At 37.5% G+C, this 19,950-nt stretch overlaps 1 protein-coding gene across 1 annotated transcript in view; it reads left to right on the forward strand.

Annotated features, from left to right (window-relative positions):
- The window catches only part of LRP2 (LDL receptor related protein 2), a 195,337-nt gene that overhangs the window by 82,877 nt on the left and 92,510 nt on the right, over positions 1-19,950 (forward strand). Inside the window, exons 17-29 of the mRNA XM_028123757.2 lie at positions 1,130-1,322; positions 3,140-3,265; positions 4,599-4,729; positions 7,279-7,416; positions 7,776-8,057; positions 9,296-9,535; positions 10,677-10,796; positions 10,902-11,018; positions 12,783-13,160; positions 14,362-14,610; positions 15,836-16,047; positions 16,802-16,986; positions 18,012-18,240. Of these exons, the coding sequence (XP_027979558.2) occupies positions 1,130-1,322; positions 3,140-3,265; positions 4,599-4,729; positions 7,279-7,416; positions 7,776-8,057; positions 9,296-9,535; positions 10,677-10,796; positions 10,902-11,018; positions 12,783-13,160; positions 14,362-14,610; positions 15,836-16,047; positions 16,802-16,986; positions 18,012-18,240 (2,600 nt within the window). The remainder of the gene's footprint in view (positions 1-1,129; positions 1,323-3,139; positions 3,266-4,598; positions 4,730-7,278; positions 7,417-7,775; positions 8,058-9,295; positions 9,536-10,676; positions 10,797-10,901; positions 11,019-12,782; positions 13,161-14,361; positions 14,611-15,835; positions 16,048-16,801; positions 16,987-18,011; positions 18,241-19,950) is intronic.

Genomic DNA, 19,950 nt, shown 5'->3' on the forward strand with positions numbered 1-19,950 from the left:
TGCTTCACTTTTCTAGGACTCAGTTTCCTCATCTGCAAAATAAGGATACTAATAATACTTTTTTTTTTAAAAGATTTTATTTATTTACTTGAGAGAGAGAGTGAGAGCACATAAGCAGAGGGAACTGCAGGCAGTTAGAAGCGAGCTCCCCACCGAGCAAGGAGTCCGATGCGGGACTTGATCCCAGAATCCTGGGATCATGACCTCAGCCGAAGGCAGGTGCTTAACTGACTGAGCCACCCAGGTGCCCCCTAATAATACGTTGATTGAACTATTGTAAGGGTTGATGAATCCATGTAAAATTCTTGGACCAGTTCCTGGCTCATAATTAGTGTTCAATATAAGCTATTATTATTAATACTATTAGCAATATTATGTTTCCTAAGTTTCTAGTATGGTACCTAGCACAGAGAGGACTTTGTTTTTATAATTCACTAAGTAGATGAATGGAAAAAGCACTAAGATTGGTTTTCCTACTTCAAAAAAAGTGTTATCTTTCACTGTGGCTCAGATTTTCTTTAGTAAAAAATAGGAAATAGAGAGGAAAAGACATAAAAATTTCACAAAGAGGAACGAGATCTTTTTTTTCTCCTGTACCCAGCTCTGATTTTCTTTTGGTATCTTCACTGGTCTTTTTAAAATGTGGCAACGTTGAGGTTTTTGAAAGGCTGTTGATGAGAAGGTTGGGTCATCACACCTCAGAGATTCCCCCCGCCCCCGCCATTCGTACCTCGTGGTGTCAGCTTACCAAAGCTGTCTGTGGGTGGTGTTTGTGAATATGTGAACTCAGGTATCTTCTCTTAAGATGTTCTGCAATGAGAATTTCTTTCTTTCTTTTTTTTTTTTCTTTTTCTGGAAGGTTGAACGAGGGAGTAAATGTAGGGCATACCACTTCTGGTTCTGTTTATCAGAATCATATCTGTTCTTTGAGATCCAAACTTTTGGGAATGGATAGATTCTAGGTTTATCTCATGTTGTTGCTTGGCAGTTTAGTTTTTTTTTTTTAAAGAATTCCATATGGGTTACTGAAATATTCTGTAACTCTGACACAATTTAAATATGCAGTAGTAGGAAAATGTATGTCATAAAATATGCTTAGTTTAAACCTTGTCCATTTTTCAACTTACAGGAAGAGAAATTCTGACTGCCAACAGGGTGGAAAGTGTTGAAAGTTTGACTTTTGACTGGATTTCAAAGAATCTCTATTGGACAGATGCTTCTTACAGGAGTATCAGTGTCATGAGGCTAGCTGATAAATTGAGACGTGCAATAATCCAGAATTTAAATAACCCACGATCAATCGTAGTTCATCCTATTGCTGGGTAAGTGTGTTCATATTTTCTGAAGAGCTTGCAACTGTATGTCTTTTAAAGTTATGGAAAAGTGATGCCACAGTTATTTGGCAAGTTCAGCAAATGTAAGATTGAACTATATAAATTGAAATAACCTTAAATTTTATCCCTTTAGCATAAGCTTAAGTAATCACTTTATCTCCTTAGTTTCAGCTTTCCCAGTCTTCACTGAAGTGTGGGTTTTTTTCACTGAAGTGTGGGTTTTTTTCCACAATTGAAGAGGACCAACAATGTGATACAGATTCAGTAGAGGAGGATTGAATGTACAGTGGAATTATCAGGAAAGGCTCAAATTCTTTCCTTGCTTTAATGTATTGATATAAAGCTTAGCAAAACTTGCTTAATCATTCAGTAGTTTTCAGAATAAAAAGTCTTTCAGACTACAGACTGAGTTTCATGTTTAATCACTCCATGATTGGTAGTGTCAGACAAGAAAGAACAGTTTATACTATTCTTTTTAGGTTCTTACCTTTCTAATTTAAATATGGTTAGTAGCTAATATGTTTGTTTGGAACAAGTCTGAGCTGGGTAGTTGTACTTGAGTGGAATAAAAAAAAAAAAAGAAAATGAGTGGGACTTCACTGAAGCCTAATTAATGGAGGGCACCTAGTAAGCACTTTACATAATCTTGTCTAACTCAAAAGCTGGTTTGTGAGCCAGGTGGATAGGCTACCTGTTAAGCAACAGTTAGGATTCAAATTCCAGGCCTACTTGACTACAAAGCCTTTGTGTCAAAGAACTCTGTATGAGGCCTCTAGAATGCTTATTTTGTATTTAAATTTTCTCCCTGTGAAATAATGTAAGAAACATTTAAAAACTGGTGGTACTATTAATAAGAAATTTTATTGCCCTGTAGAGAGTTGATTTTCTAATGAATTTATCTTAAACTAAATCTTTGGCATTTGGTTTTGAAAAAGCTGTTAAATTCCTTTCCTACTGACTCCTTCATTTAAAAGAATATTAAGTCACATTTCAGAAAGTTAGTTTTGGAAAAGACTAATTTTAGTTCTAAGGCTCACATGAAAGAGAATTTTTTTCCCCCTAGATTTTTCTTTTTGTCACTCCTCAATAAAAAAACATGCCTTGGGTAGAGATTGTACAAGAGGTATGTTGATTTGGGTGCATTCTTCATCAGAGATGAAATGCTTTCCTGCAAATTGATAATTCCTTGTGGAAGATGACTAAACAGTTATCTAGTGTGTCCTAGATGTTTAATCTAGGAGAGGAAAGAGAGATTAAAATCTGTTTTCTTGCTCATAGTGTATCATTTCATTTGAACAACTTCGGAGTATTTAAAATGTAACCCAGGGGTGCCTGGCTGGCTCAGTTGGTGGAGTGTGTGACTCAGTGTCGGGATTGTAGTTTCAAGCCCCATGTTGGGTATAAGGATTGCTTAAAAAATAGAATCATAAAACATAACCCGAATTTTGTCTTTTTAAAGAACCTACTTGGTGACAACAGTTTTAGGTCCTAGGTCTAGCACAGTGGTTCTCTCCTCTGGATGCTCATTTTAATGCCATTTGTATTTGTGACGTTGGTTATATGTTGATAACCAAACTTTTAATTAAGAGATCAAAAAAATAAGAGTTAGATCAGTTGTATACTCAATCTGAATCTGCTTATTAAGGAGATTTTACTTTTTCCGTGTAAGCCTGATAGCATATGCAGAAAATGAAATTAGTTGTAGCAAGTCTCTGGAAAATCTGAGTTTGTGCTAAATCTCTCCAAGTCATGTATATTGTTCCACTGTTAACATGGTTGATTTATTACCTCTTTTTTTTTTTAAGGTACATATTCTTCACTGATTGGTTCCGTCCTGCTAAAATTATGAGAGCGTGGTGTGATGGATCTAACCTTTTGCCAATAGTAAACACTACTCTTGGATGGCCCAATGGGTTGGCCATTGATTGGGGGTGAGTAGGAATCATCCCAAAGTACTGAGTTCCCACTTACTGTGAAATAATTATGAAGCAATGTGATGGAGTAAGGAAACAGGTATTACTTGCACTCATATTTTTACATCATTGATTGGTGCTGGGAGAAGGCTATAGAATGATACAAGGACACAAACAACACAAACATAGTTGCCAAATTCTGCTGGGATGAAAACTAATGCATTCATGAATATTCTGAGGAAATCGATAGAGGAGGCAGAAGGATAGGACCTTTGGAAGGTCAGTATAGAGGAGGCAAGACCCACATCCCATTAGAAGTAGGATAGGGATTTGATGAAGTTCAGGTCATGTATAATTTTCATAGAGGGCATCTTGAGGATAGGAAATCTTTGGTTTCAGTTAATCAACAAATGCATATTTGCGTACATATATATGTATTTGCATACACACACACACACACACACACACACACACACTGGGAGAATTTTGAAGTATAAGACAGAATTCTCAGGAAGTTAATGATATATCTAGGAATATAGGAAAAGGTAACAGGGTAAAAAAGCTTACAGACATGAAATGCCAAAGTAGTTTATAGGAGAGACGAAAGAAATGTATTTAGCCTTTTAAACATGGCTTTCTTAACTTGTGGACTTAACCAGGAGAAAAATAAAATACCTAGGGCGCCTGGGTGGCTCAGTTGGTTAAGTGACTGCCTTCGGCTCAGGTCATGATCCTGGAGTCCCGGGATCGAGTCCCTCATCGGGCTCCCTGCTCAGCGGGGAGTCTGCTTCTCCCTCTAACCCTCCCCACTCTCATGTACTCTCTCTCTCTCTCTCATTCTCACTCTCTCAAAATAAATAAATAAATCTTTAAAAAAAAAAAGAAAAAGAAAATACCTAACTTGAAGACAACAACATTTTAAGTTTTCTTTTTCTTTAAAGATTTTATTTATTTATTACAGAGAGAGAGAGAATGAGCAGGGGGGAGGGGCAGTGGGAGAGGGAGAAGCAGACTCCCCACTGAGCAGGGAGACCCACGTGGGGCTCGATCCCAGGACCCTGGGATCATGACCTGAGCCAAAGGCAGATGCTTAACCAACTGAGCCACTCAGGTGCCCCCATTTTAAGTTTTCTAAGATAAATAATTAAAACTCACTTATGAAAGTACTGTATCTTTGGGGGGCATAAAACTATTACATTTTTAATGGGTATAATTTAATTTTTAAAGAACTTTGTTTAATAAATGTTAACAATAATGTTTCAACTGAACATGCCATTTATGAATGCCCTCAGTGTAAAGGGTGCATTACTAGCTTCTGCATAACACATAACTAAGTATTTTATCATTTTAGTGCTTTACGGTTGTACTGGGTAGATGCCTTTTTTGATAAAATCGAGCACAGCACCTTTGATGGTTTAGACAGAAGAAACCTGGGCCATATACAGCAGATGACTCATCCATTTGGACTTACTGTCTTTGAAGGTATGCTTTGAAGCAGTGGAAGTGTGTGTTGTTTTTATACTCTGCAAATTGTTAACAGTAGACTCATCCTCATTTGACAATCTCACACTTACAGAAAAGTTGGTTACTTTAGAGTACAAAAAATGAAAATGGTGCTATTATATGTATAGACAAAACATTTGTTTTTTTTGACTGAACATTTCACTTTTAGAGTGTATTTTTTCTTTTAGATGCTTTTAGATAATAATTGACAACTTATATAGGTATAGCATTTTGTAGATTGCATGTATTATAAAGTTGAACTTCCCAAGTGCTCTATTACATAAATATCCCGCAAGGAAATAATAAACTACTGCTTTCATAATTTTCAGGAATAAACCAGCAAGAGCGTTTGTGGTAACTTGTAGTGTTTTGTTTTTCTCTGTAAGAATGTCCTCAGAATCCTTGTGGAAAAATTATTACAAATATTTATCAACTGCGTAGTCACTGAATGGCTCTGAAGCTTTTTAGACACATGTTGGGTAACTGACATCATTGTTATATACAAATGTTAGAATATGGCTTGTGAAAAATAGCAAGATATTCTTGTTTCTTTATCAAACTTTCCAACAATTTACTGCTGCTAGTAAAGATTGCTGGGGGCATGGAATTCTGGGAAACTACAGCCTTAGGGATCTCACACTGATGTATCAGTTTCCCTCTTGAGTGGAGGCGTGGTGGTGTGGGTTGGGAATAAGAATGTAGCTTGGCACTTGTGAAACAGGTGGTTTGTCTAGTCTTGAAAATAAGGTTTCTGTGAATGATTGTATAGCTTGTGCATTGCACAAAAGTGCCAGGCCAAAAGGGTGAGGAGAGACTAAAATCTACCCTGGTTCTCTTTGACAAACCATAATTAGTCCAGTTAGAGAAATGCCATTTTGTGATCCACCAAAGGCCCTCCCCAGATGCTAGTTGTGTCCCTGGTTGAAACTTCTACTCTGAATAATCAGCCAGGTGCTTTAAAAGACTAGACACTGACTGTAAATCAAAGACATTCTCCCACTCATATAGTGTGGAATGAATAGCTAGTAAATATATTGCAAGTTCCATCCTGCTGTCTATCTGTGCAGGAGTGCATGGTATTTAAAAATACTTTAAAAATGCTCTTGAAAGAGTAAGATTTTTGATGAGATGAGTCAATTATAAATACTCATCCCTTCCACTTTATGCCTTCCCATTTATTCACTCTCTTTTCATTAATGATGTCAGACAGCCGTTTGCTGTTACATCGGAACATTGTAAGAATGTTAAATTTTCTCTGCTGTTGATGAAATGCTTTGGGATTGAACAAAAATGCAGTTTCAATACCTTTTGGTTTTATCAGTATGAAAAAAATTTTAGTGCATACTTCCGAAAACAACACAATGTTCCCTAAATAATAATAGTAGTAGTAATAATAATAATAACAAGTTTCTCTCAACACTGCCCTCATTGTGAATTTCTTATGGAAAAATCTTTGATTGCACAACACCATAGAAATCATCATTATTTTTAGTGAAAGGCTAGATCTGCTTGACTATCTGCACCACATAGGAGTGAAAGGTTTATTGAACTTCTTATCTATTTAAGTATAGTAAGATACCTTCATGAGTGGTGGGACTCAGTCTAGATAAGATTTAGTAAGTCAGTGACTGATTAGTCATTGATTAGGCCACAGATAAGGAAAACTGGTCTAATGATAAAATTTGTGGCATTTTAGGCATTTTTTGGTTAGCTGGTTACTTTAACAAAGTATTGTTAAAGAGAAAAATCCACTGATTCTATTAAAAATGTATACGTTCACTTCCCTGCTTTGGTAGCTAGTGTAAAGTGAACAAGACTAGATTTTTGAAGTTCAGAATCTTGTGATGCCTCTGTCTTACTATTTTGAACTTCATGGAATATGACTATAACTGTAGGGGTAGACATACTTCTGTGAATAATTTTATTGATCTCCAGAGCTACAGCAAAAGTGCCTTTTTGCACTAGATCTGTACTTTTCCTTCTCAACAGCTTCCTAGTAAAGTTGAGTGTAAAAAAAAAAAATTAGTGTCTTTAGTTAAGACGGGTTATATAGAATGTTTGATCTGAAAGGGAGCTTAGAGATTTAGTCTATTTCCTTAATTTTACCAAAAAAAAAAAAAGAACCCTCACACAGTTAAGTATTTGCCTGTAAGCACTCAGAAGTTTAGTGCTTTAGCTGGGCTAAGAACTCAGTCACATGAGGTACATCTAATGTTCTATCGAATAATCCAAAATTTCATTTTTACCTATGGAAGTCTAAACCTAATGGCTATTAAATGCCATTGCAATACTCCATACATGCCTGCCTGAACCGGAACCCTGGTATCATTAAATATATCGCCTTTGCCTTGTAAAGAGTCATTCCTAGAGAGTAAGAAGTCACAGAAAATGATTACAGAAACATATTACAGATATTTATGGGAAAATCTTCTCACATTTGAAAGAAGTGTTACAAGCCTATTGCATTTTCCAAAATGATTTATAAGTGAGTTGTGATGAAAATACCAATCACTGGTGTTTCTTCTTAGACCATGTGTTTTTTACTGACTGGAGACTGGGTGCTATCGTTCGAGTCAGGAAAACGGATGGTGGAGACATGAGGGTTATCCGAAGTGGTATCACTAATATAATGCATGTGAAGTCATATGATGCTAACACTCAGATTGGTGAGATTTCCACAATCTTTCATATGTTTGTATTTATTTAACATGATGGCTTCTTTTCTCTTTAGTACTTAATGATTTAGTATAGCTCCTGATATACATTCCTGTCACCCAGATAGTTAAATAACATAAGACTTAAAATCTCTGTTCAATTCTGTTAACCCTAAAAGTATTTTTGGGAAAAACACATTTTAAGGACTTTTTCTGTGTTTACACTGAATGTTATATTTGGCATGTTGATTTCCAGAAAGAAGCTACTTTGTAGTGTTGGGTCTGAATGTTGTTCTTTTCCTATTTGTTTTCCTTCAACTGATCAACCCAGCGGAAATGACCATAACTCACCTCGGGCATTGCTTTTTCAGGTTCTAACTACTGTAATCGACCCACACATCCAAATGGTGATTGCAGCCACTTTTGCTTCCCAGTGCCAAATTTCCAGCGGGTGTGTGGTTGCCCGTATGGAATGAGTTTGACTTCTAATCACTTGACATGCCAGGAAGACCCGTCCCGTGAACCACCCATGGAGCAGTGTGGCTCCTTTTCCTTTCCCTGTAGCAATGGCAGATGTGTGCCCAGTAACTACCACTGTGATGGAGTAGATGACTGTCATGATAACAGTGATGAGCTCCTATGTGGCCAATTCAGTAAGTAACTTACACACAGAAGATACTTTCTGAGATGAGTAGAACAGAGAGAGGTGGGCCTTTTTTTTTTTTTTTTAAAGGTTGGGTTACCTCTTTGGGAAAAAATCTTTTAGAATTTCAGCTTTTTAATATGTACCCCAAGGCTTTAGGAAGCTAGATAATAAATATCCTTAATAGATAATGTTTACCAATGATTTCTACTATTGATCTGGACTATATTCACTAACAGTATTTTTTCTCTGACATTGGCTATTTGGATCACCAATACAGTCATGACATCTTGGCAAGAACCTCAAAAAATCATATCAAAATAAATAGGTTTATATAATCTTTAGTATCTGAGAGAATAGTATTTCAGAATAGGTACTTGGAATAATTGCATTTGAAAATCCATGTGCTGTATTCCCTTTCCCCCACTTTGGAGTAAAATAGGGGTGAAATGGTGGTCTTGACATTTATATTTTTCTTTCAATGGTAATCCAGTCTATAAAGTCTGGGGCCTAATGAATGCTATTGCAGAAAACAAAAGCATTCCATTAAAATAAAAAAAAATAGGTAAAGAACAATTGAAATCTTAAGAAATCTCTACCAAGGTGAGATCAATAGTAATAATAACCTGTCTTTTTGGAGAGAAAGAAGAGGGTCAGTTTTGAAAATAAAAGTGCCCACTTGTACTTTTCTGAAATTTCTAAAATTTTCTCTTTGGTCTATTATCTTTCTGTTTCTAAAAGTACAAAATTTTACCCAAATATTTTATCAATTTGCATTTTTCAAATGGCACATTTTCAAGGTTTCTCTAAACTAAGTGTGAAATTGTGATTAGAGGAACTAGCTTAGAAGTAAGGGATGGGCCTCAGATCATACCAACGAGAGATTGAATATGGGGCAGATTCCTAAATCTCTCAAAGCCTCAGTTTCCTCATCTGTAAAATGCAGATAATTCTACATACTTCACAGCATTCTTGTGAGGATTAAGAGAGAAAAAAAATATATGAAGCATTTAGAAAAATGCCTGGTATATGATAATTGCTAAAGAAATGTCCACTAGTGATGATGATGATGATGAGAATGACTTGCACATTTCTTCTTTTTTTTATTAAGTTCAGTTAGCCAACATACTCTTCTTATTTTGTACATTGCTCCCATTGAAAAAGAAGAACTGGGCCTTTACAAGGTGAGAACTCATTTAACAGGCTGTAAAAACAAATGTCTTTGTGACCAGTTTGTTTTCGTTGTAGATAATTCCTGTGCACCTTCAGCATTCACCTGTGGCCACGGAGAGTGCATCCCTGCACACTGGAGGTGTGACAAGCAGTACGACTGTGTGGATGGCAGTGATGAGCAGAACTGTCCCTCCCAAGCACCCACTTCCTGCCCTGCTTCCTTCTTCACCTGTGATAATCATCTGTGTATTCCAAGGAGCTGGCTCTGCGACACAGATAACGATTGTGCGGATGGATCTGATGAAAAGAACTGCCGTAAGTTTGGAACAGATTTCTCGTGGTTGGTCAGCCTAGTGAATAGATTTGAACAATCAGTAGGCCTCTCACACTTTAAGGCTCACACAATTTTTATTGTATCGTAGTCACATCTGTTCCGTCTGTCAATTCCCATATCCATAGGCTATAAGAGCAAAGACACAAGAAGCATAGACTCCTCCTGAGCACTGAGTTAGTTCTATGGATGCAAAACAAGGACTGTCTCTGATGTCTAACATCCAGACACAAACTGGGGAAAAAATTCCTCCACTGACTTTTCATATATTTAAGGCAAATTTGTTTTTTTTCTAAATCATATAAATGATCCAGACATTTGGCTACTGGTTTTTCTTTTCGTTTCATAGAAGCAAAAAGGGGATAAAATACAGAGGCATGGAAATCTGTTAGTACTGTCTGCCTGCTTTTCATCTTGCTAGTTCTGATTTCCTTTAGGTTATTGTTTGGTTTTGTGTCTGTAATAATGGTTTAGGGTGGAGTTCCCTGGATGAAGGCCTAGTCCTGTTTGCATGAATAGGCAAGTCACTTTCCTCTGTAGCATTTGGACTTTAAGATCTCTTCTAGCTTTCACATTCTGTGAGTCTATATTTAATACAGCTTCATGTTGTGGATGGTGCAGCCAGCACATCTGACTCTAAAGGCTATGTCTCTTCAGCAAGGTGGGACCCTGGTTTCTAGAATTAATTGTTCTGCTTAGACTTTGGATTAAATGCAGTTTTGATCTGTCTGTATACTGTTGCTGCTAGGCATATGAGTCATGCCGACCATGGTGTCTAGTTGGGCTCCATTGCTTAGCTTTACAGTCACAGACTTCAATAATAATCATGAGGTGTAGTCCAGTCCAAGTTCATGATGCTCACTATGAAAGCATAGTCTATTTTTCAAAGTGTAGTCGCAGATTCTGACTCTCACCTATAATCTTTTTATTCCTCTTTCCAAAAACTGTCCTGGTTTTGTGTGCTCTTGCTGGGCTGACTTTGGCACTGTGGCCGATTGGAAGGAATTTTGAACACACGTACAAATGAGATGACTTGTGTATCTCCTTAGCGTTTTGCAGTTTGGCTCTGGTACACACTGAACAAGAAATAAACTGTTACTTGGTTTTGTTTTTGAATGACATTAGAACTTACAGAGACATGCCTACCTAGTCAGTTTCGTTGTCCTGATCATCGATGTATTGACCTATCTTTTGTCTGTGATGGGGACAAGGACTGTGTTGATGGATCTGATGAAGCTGGTTGTGGTAAGTAGATTGCTTTATTTTTATTCATGATGTTTAAAAATAATCTCAGTGTTTAGTGGTTTTCTTCTTGAGCTAATTTCTAATGCTTTTTTTTTTCATTCTCAGTAATTAATTGCACTGCTTCTCAATTCAAATGTACCAGTGAGGGTCGGTGTATTAGTAACATATATCATTGTGATGGGGTTTTTGACTGCAGTGATCACTCTGATGAGATAGACTGTTGTAAGTACCATATATCTGCATGTTTCATTTTTCTTAAAAGATTTTATTCCTTTTGGGGTGGGGGAGAGAGAGAGTACGAGCAAGGGGAATGGCAGAGGGAGAGGGAGAGAGAGAATCTCAGGCCGACTCCATGCTGAGGGCGGACCCCGGCACAGGGGCTGAGGTCTCAGGACCCTGAGATCTTGACCTGAGCTGAAATCAAGAGTTGAACGCTTAAGCAACTGCACCACCCAGGTGCCCCTGCATGTTTCAGTTTTACCAGCATTGATATTACTGTAGGTTTTCTCTAATTCGGATAAACTTTGGAGGGAAGACAGCCTGAATTACAAACTATTATCAAAGGAATGCGGTATTGAACATACAGTAAAGTTGACTAGGTATTTCCAAATAATGACTTCTAATTTGTGAATCCAGTGGTTGTATAAATGGACACTTTCCAATGGTCCCTTAGGTAGGTTAAATATTCTTAGATATTTTTGTTCTTACTATTAATTTTTCCTAGGATATCCCAGATTAGTGGGTTTCAAGTTTTTGAGGCTTCTTATACATAAAGATGTCTTAATGGTTTCTTTTAAATCTCAATAGAGAGATCAAATCATGGTACAGATATGGTGTGAAGTGGTATTTGATATTGACTTGAATGAATTCACTTAAGCTATTATTTGTTGAATATCTGCTAAGATGTTCCTTAAAGTAAGAAAAATTATATAACCTAAGAGATAACTGAAGCAAAGTACACAGTTATAAGGGCCTTAGAAATGGTACAGATAAAATTCATTTGAGGTTCACAGAAAAGAAATTCCTTCTAGTCATAGGATTCAAGGAGCACTTATGGAATATAAATCTGATGGATCTATAATCTCCATGGGCTGGAGAACTATGGTGGATGGTATCTCTTTTTGCTCACTTTTTGTGTTCCGTGGATTTTGGACTTTAAAAGATTGTCAGTAAGGAGATCATTTGTTAGAATAATAGTGTTTTGGATCATAAAAAGTAGGTTTTTATTAATTTTCCTCCCCAATCAGAAAAAAAGTATTTAAATCTATGGATAAAAAGAAAAGTCAAATAAAATGCTTAATACTTTATAGATGTTTACAACACCCAGAGATTCTTAATCATTGATTTTCCTGGTTTATGTTGAAAGTATGGATTCTTCTGTGATAATTTGTGGTTAAACTGCCAATTGCCACTGACTTGCTGTTGCCTTACAAGGCCCCTGGGAGGAAGCTTGGGTTTACCCCTGTGAGATAGGGAAGCAACTCTTATCTATCCAGGATTGCTTAATGAATAGTGGAAAGTTTACAAAGAAGTAAGGATTTACTGTCACCTTTTGTTTACTTAATGTGTGCTGGTTTCATTGGGCGTAGGTTGCTTGAGGGAAAATTAATAACACCCAAATATATGATATTAAACACATGAATTCAAAGTAACAAATTAATGGCTGTTTAAGCTCTATTGAAATGCACTGGTGATTATTTAATAAAGAGGCAGATAAATTTGATTTAACCCGTAATTGAATGAACATTAAAAACATAGGAAACAGAATTTTCTTTTGACCCAGGGACTTGTTGGACACATATAAAGATTTTTCTTTACCACATGTCTGAGAACCCTATGTTGTTTTAGATTTTAATATTAAATTTGTCATAGTCATTCTCTTAAATGTACCCTTGATCCAAAATCATTTCCTGTGAATCTAGGAATTACATAAGAAGGATTATGAATTGCATTCACAAGCCCATCTCCCCCATGCATTTCTCTTAGCAACAAGGCCTCCCGGTATGTGCCACTCAGATGAATTTCAGTGCCAAGCAGATGGTGTCTGCATCCCGAAGAGCTGGGAGTGTGATGGGCATCAAGACTGCATCTTTGGATCTGATGAGCACCATGGCTGTGCCCCCAGGACCTGCCCTCCATCTCATTTCCTGTGTGAAAATGGAAACTGCATCCTCAGAGATTGGCTCTGTGATGGGGACAATGACTGCAGGGATCTGAGTGATGAGAAGGACTGCCCCACTCAGGCCTTTCACTGTCCCAGTTGGCAATGGCATTGCCCTGGCCATAGCATCTGTGTGAATCTGAGTGCAGTGTGTGATGGCATCTTTGACTGCCCCAATGGGACAGATGAATCCCCACTTTGCAGTAAGTTTCCTGACCACAGTTTAATGGCCATAAATTCGTTCTGAGCATACAGTGGCCTGCTGTGCATCACCATTGTCTCAGTCACCATGTAGCTTTAAGGAAGGGATTTTGGGTCCTCTATGAGTTCGAATCTGTGTAGGGCTAAGCATCCTGGAATTCAAATAAATCACCACTGGATGATACTTCTCATTAAATCCTTTGCATTTGGTTCTGTGTTTTTACTTATTTTTTAGAAAAATGAGACTAAATGAGGCCATTAGATTGTCAAATTAAAATTTTTTTGGACTGTGGTCCTAAGGTTTTCTAACTTCAGTATTTTCTAATTTCAATCAGAACTTGCCACAAAACAAATGAAGTCCGGGGATTTGTGTTTGCTGTGATTAAAATCCTGTGATTGGCATGTAATCCTAATTACTGTCCTTTCTTTCTTTCCTCTTTAATCAATGCTCACTCTCAGATGAACCCCAGCCAGGTATGATTGCAAAATATTTTAGATTCTTACGATTTTAAATGGGTTATGTTTGTGCTGAAAATATTCTAATCATTTTGACTTACTTCCCTCTCTGGAGCATGTTTCATATCATGACTCTGAAAAATAAGTTAGACTGTACATGGCACCAGAGGGCATTTGCATCCCAGGCATAAGAACCGACTTTGGGTGGCTTCAGGCATTGCTGTTTTGGCCCTAAAAGAAGGAATGGTGGCATGCTGGTGGATCTGTGCCCTCTAGTGTTCCAGTTGCCTTTCCCTTTCCATTTATTCACTTTCATAGATCTTCCAGCACTTGCTGTTGAATGTCAAAGTCTTGTCTTCCATTTCTCTATAGGTAGAAGAATGTCAGGAAGCAAGTGGGAAGTCATTTAGGTCTCTTTGCATGCTTTATCAATGACACTTGTATTTCTTGATGCCAGCAATATCTCCCCAAGTTTCTCTCACTGCACTAAATGGAGTTATAATAGAGGGTTATAGTGAAGAAAGCGGTTTCAGTCCAGTGATTGCGAAGGACAGTAAGTCCTTAAGCAAATCAGAGCAGACACTGACAAGCCTATGGAGCTCATCCAAGTGAATGCTGCTCTTAGTTCTTACCTGGGTATTACATTGAAGGTAGCATCAGAATGTATGACAAATATTACAATAGAGTGAACCAAAAAAGCAAAGATTCCTGACTTTTCCCCTTTGTGATTCTCTTTCTTTATTCTAGACCAGGATAACTGCTTAGATTCCAATGGTGGTTGTACTCACCAGTGTGTTCAGGGGCCCTTTGGGGCTCAATGCCTGTGTCCATCAGGATACCTGCTTGCCAATGATTCTAAGACCTGTGAAGACATAGATGAATGTAATGTCCCAGGCTTTTGTAGCCAGCATTGTTTCAATACGAGAGGTTCTTTCCGGTGCTGGTGTGATGACGAATACACGTTAGACACTGACAGAAGGACTTGCAAAGTTACAGGTAATGACTGAACTTGAAAGTGAACTAACTCCAGCCAGTATAACAGCACACTCCAGAGTTTAAGATCAAATGTTGCATGCAGGCATTTGACAACGTTGGAGTCAAATGGACTTGAATCCTGGATGGGTTATGTAACCTCCTTAAACCTCAGTTTATTATGAGGATTAAATAAGTGAATACTCATAAAGATCTTGACATATTTTGGAAAATAGAGGTTTAAGGATAAATAGATGATTTTCTATTTAAAATAATAGCAATGGTTTTTGTATTATTTAAAAGTGATTTCTGTATCACTTTTAAGCATCTTTATGTAATGCTTAATTGACTCAATTCAACCAACATTAATTCAGTTTCATAATGTGAAGGTGATTATACTATGTATTAAGATATTGATTTGACTGCTTCAAATGTGACCAAATAAAGATGGGTAACACAAAATAGACAGTTCCTTTCTTTTTCAAGTAGGAATGTAGATGGTAGACAGTCCAGGGGATAAAGTTGAGGGTGAAGGCTATGTGCCATGGTAAAACGTGGCGTCATTTATTACTAAAAAGGAAATGGAGAGGGGGTATTGAGAGGTAAATTAAAAGTCTCTGCCACAGCTGCAAAATAAAAATATTTAAGAATTAATTCCCATTATTAGGAAGCCTACAATCTAGGAAGGAAGATAAGCAATATTCAAAAGTAGGTACAAAAATAACAAATAGTAACTGGAAAAATGCAAGTATAGTTCGCTCCAGATTGATAGTGAGACAAACATTGGAGTATAATTCCAGGAACAAAGCTATTTTGGCAAAAGCTTATGTTAATAAATACTCATGAAAATCAGCTAACTATTAAGATGAAATAAATAAATTCTTTTTATAGGGACTTTTGTTTGTTTTCCCTAGTACTATAGTTTGGAGTTAAATCTTTCTTCTGTTATCAAAAGTATTGCATCAAGGGGCGGCTGGGTGGCTCAGTTATTAAGCGTCTGCCTTCAGCTTAGGTCATGGTCCCAGGGTCCTGAGATCGAGCCCCACATCAGGCTCCCTGCTCAGTGGTGAGCATGCTTCTCTCTCCCCCACTCCCCCTGCTTGTGTTCCCTCTCTCACTGTGTCTCTCTCTATCAAATAAATAAATAAAATCTTCTTTAAAAAAAAGTATTGCATCAAATATTTAAAAGATGTTTTAATTGTGGTTTCTCCCACATTCATTGACATTTTTGTATTTTCTTCTTGGACAGGATCTGAAAGTCTGTTGCTACTTGTGGCAAGTCAGAACCAGATTGTTGCTGACAATATCACCTCCCAGGTTCACAATATCTATTCAATTGTCCGGAATGGTTCTCACATTGTAGCTCTTGATTTTGATTCAGTCAGCGGTCGTGTCTTTTGGTCTGATGGAAGTCAGGGTAAAATCTGGAGTGCATTTCAAAATGGAACAGACAGAAGAGTAGTAAGTACATTTCTGCTGATCTTTGGCCTGACTAGTCCCCCTGTCTTGGGTCTAATACTCTTATTCACCAGCGAGAGCAGGTCCTACCTCATCCTGGGTAGCTCTCATATTCCCCTCTGGGCCACATTGCACCCAAGAGGCCTGGAAGTTCGTAACTCCCAATACATGGGGTGTTTTAGATAAGAATTTGGCCTCTGAAGGCAGATCCGTGATTCTGAATTCCAGGTCACACGATGCCGAGACTTCACAATTTTCTTTTTCCTAGTGGATGAGAGCAGAGGAAAATACAGGGGAGTTAGGGGTTGTTTTTCCTTAGCTTTAATCTAGTTAGGTTTCTCAGTCCATCTCCCACAGTTTTAGTTTCTTGACCCTTAGTGGTTATGTTTCCTCTGCCCCTAGGACTTTATTTTATAATTGTTGGCATTTAATCATTTAATCAGATAGTATTTTGGCATGTGAACATTATAAAGTTTCATAGGGTTGCCAATTTAGTGAATGGATGGAGCTTTTGTTTAAATGCAAAAACGTTAAACAGTAGAGGTATCCTAGAGTATTCATTTCTACAAAATGTAGTATATTTTTCCTGGAAAGCCGTACTGTTGATTTGGTGGTTAGCTACACGGAAGACGAAATTTTCTCATCCTCACAAGCAATCATAGGACAGGTTTAGTTGTCTTATTCTAGATTTTCATATAATTTCAGTGTTTGCATTTATTGTCTTTAGAATTCACTTTTTATTTACTTTTGTCTTTAGATACTTAACAGTGGTGTCACTATGACTGAAAGTATTGTGGTAGATTGGGTAGGTCGCAATCTTTACTGGACAGACTATGCCCTGGAAACAATTGAAGTATCTAAACTGGATGGTAGCCACAGGACTGTGCTGATTAGTAAGAATGTATCAAATCCAAGGGGACTAGCATTAGATCCCAGAAATAGGTAAGACTTTTTTTTTTAATGATACTGCTGTGACACGGTTATGAGGGAAAAACAGTAGTAACCTGATGTGGCTGATAGGCATGTCTCAAAATTTGAAATGAAACTTTGTTTAAACATCTCTATAGAAATGGTAACCAACCAGGTGTTATTGGTATCCATCCTTTATCTTTTCAGTCTTCTTCATATAGTGCATGAGAGCAATTTGTTGTTCACTTTAAGAACACGTTGATTCATTATGATTCATTGATTCATTAGCCTGGTAATACCTATTGAACTGATTGTTACAGAATTATATAATTAGGTCTCTAATAGAATGTACACAATAGTATTCCATAGATGGGCCAGTTTGTAACTTTGATATCTCATGGTTATACAACAACAACAAAAAGCAAGATTTTCCTGCTTTAGTTTCATGTTGTTTATTAGGGTTCCCTTTTATGTCATGTAGGAAAGAAAATGTTTGCCTGCTGGTCCTGAAGGGAAGGAGAAATTCTGCCAGGTGCTTTGAAACCTTGGATGGCTTCTTTCCTTGAATTTACTTAAGATTCTCTTAGATTCTTTTCTGTAGGATCATGAGTTAGGCAAATTATGCTCAATGGCAATGAAGACTTCCTAGATATTGTAAAGTATTACACACCAGTGAAATTTATGATGGATCTCTAATGATGAACAAATGCCTCTCTTATCTTAAAAAACGACAACGTAGATAAACAAGGCCAGATGGATTTTTCTAGATGAACTATTTGTGGATTGTACAGAAACATGAATAGGCATTGAGACATTTCATTGTCATAATGTTCTGCATGTTTTATGAACATTTTAGAAACACCCAGATGGCTTATGACTGCATTATGATTACAGTTTTACTTTGGGACACTCAGAGGAAATAATAAACTCTGTACAGACATTCTGAACTGGAGATGATTTATTTTAAGCAGAACCTAAAGATGATGTCATCTTAAAATGGCAGTTATTCTCAGATTGAACTATATCCTTTCCAATTGGTGATGAATTTCTTTTCACAGTGACCATGTGATGTTCTGGTCTGACTGGGGCCATCACCCTCGTATTGAGCGAGCCAGCATGGATGGCAGTCTGCGCATTGTCATTGTCCAGGAGAAGATTTTCTGGCCTAGTGGCATAACTATTGACTACCCCAACAGACTGCTCTACTTTATAGATTCCTATCTTGATTACATAGACTATTGTGATTATAATGGACAGCATCGGAGGCAGGTGATAGCCAGTGATTTGGTAAGTTGGTATTGAGGAAAACTAAACTGAACCCGCAAGAGTGGCTTAGTCGAAAGCACATAGAGTAACAAGAAAACTAAGAAATTGATTATTGTGTCTTAGACAAGGTCAATCCAGGAAGTGGCAACAGGAGTGAGGGCCAATCCATCTTTTCTAACAGAAAATAAATATTTTTATTCCAGTTCATTGTCAGATTGTGCCGTGTCCAGGAAGGATTAATAGTTTGTGTGATTTAGTTGATCTGTAGATGCTAATCTGTTGCTTCTACACCTTAAAAAAGTGTGTTAAGACTGCTGAATCACAGACCTGTACCTCTGAAACAAATACTACATTACATGTTAAAAAAAAAAAAAAGATAGCAGGAAGGGAAAAATGAAGGGGGGGAATCGGAGGGGGAGATGAACCATGAGAGACTATGGACTCTGAGAAACAAACTGACGGTTCTAGAGGGGAGGGTGGTGGGGGGATGGGTTAGCTTGGTGATGGGTATTAAAGAGAGTACGTACTGAATGGAGCACTGGGTGTTACATGAAAGCAATGAATCATGGAACACTGCATCAAAAACTAATGATGTGGGGCTCCTGGGTGGCTCAGTCGTTAAGCGCCTGCCTTCGGCTCAGGTCATGATCCCAGGGCGCTGGGATCAGGCCCCGCATCGGGCTCCCTGCTCAGCGGGAAGCCTGCTTCTCCCTCTCCCACTTCCCCTGCTTGTGATCCCTTTCTCACTGTTTCTCTCTGTCAAATAAATAAATAAAAAGTCTTTAAAAAAAAACAACAAACTAATGATGTAATGTATGGTGATTAACATAACAAAATAAAATAAAAATTAAAAAAGTGTTAAGCATAAATTAATAATTTATATTTAGATTTCTCAATTAAATCACAGTCTGTTACATATTTCGTATCTTTTATTGGAGTATAATTGATATATAACGCTATATTGGTTTCAGGTGTACAACATATTAATTAGACAATTCTATATGTTAATCAATTTTTATTCAGAAAATTCTGGTGAATTTGTTCTCACAAGTTAAATGGGAAAGTGCAGAAAATACGTATTTCACCAAAGAGCTGTTACTGACTTCTATTTAAAATTGTCATTGTTGGGGTGCCTGGGTGGCTCAGTCAGTTAACGGTCCGACTCTTGATTTCAGCTCAGGTCAGCTCCTGAGATCAAGCCCCAAGTCAGGATCCGTGCTCAGCAGGAGTCTGCTTGGGTTTCTCTCTCCCCCTTTCCCTCTGCCCCTCCCCCTGCTCTCTCTGCCTCTAAAATAAATAAGTCTAAAAAATAATAAAAAATACTACAGTTGTCATTGTTGATGGTTCTGTGGCTTTAAGGGACCCTGGCAGGGCCTCCCTACCTTCAGGGAATAGACATCTAGGCTCTTACCAGATTTATGTGAATTTGTGAGTGGCAGAGATAGAACTGGATGAAGAGTGGTGATAATGGGCTGGGGGCTAAGGCTTGAGAGTAGGGGATCCCAATAAGTCGTCTTACTTTCTGCACTTCTGTGTTGCTTTCATTCGTAAAATGGATGCCCAGAGTAATTACCAGAGTAAAAAGGAAGGCTAAATGACACCATAGGTGAAAGAATTTGGGGTGGTATAATGGGATATGTATAGGTCAGCAGTGCTTTTTGTATGTGTCTCTTGATAGTGACTTCCCCATGTCTTTATTAAATAATTAAATGCTAAAGGAAACCATGTTCT

Source organism: Eumetopias jubatus, unplaced genomic scaffold (assembly GCF_037043125.1).
Source record: "Eumetopias jubatus isolate StellerSeaLion01/CBP00866 unplaced genomic scaffold, mEumJub1_p1.0 scaffold_3, whole genome shotgun sequence".
NCBI lineage: Eukaryota > Metazoa > Chordata > Mammalia > Carnivora > Otariidae > Eumetopias > Eumetopias jubatus.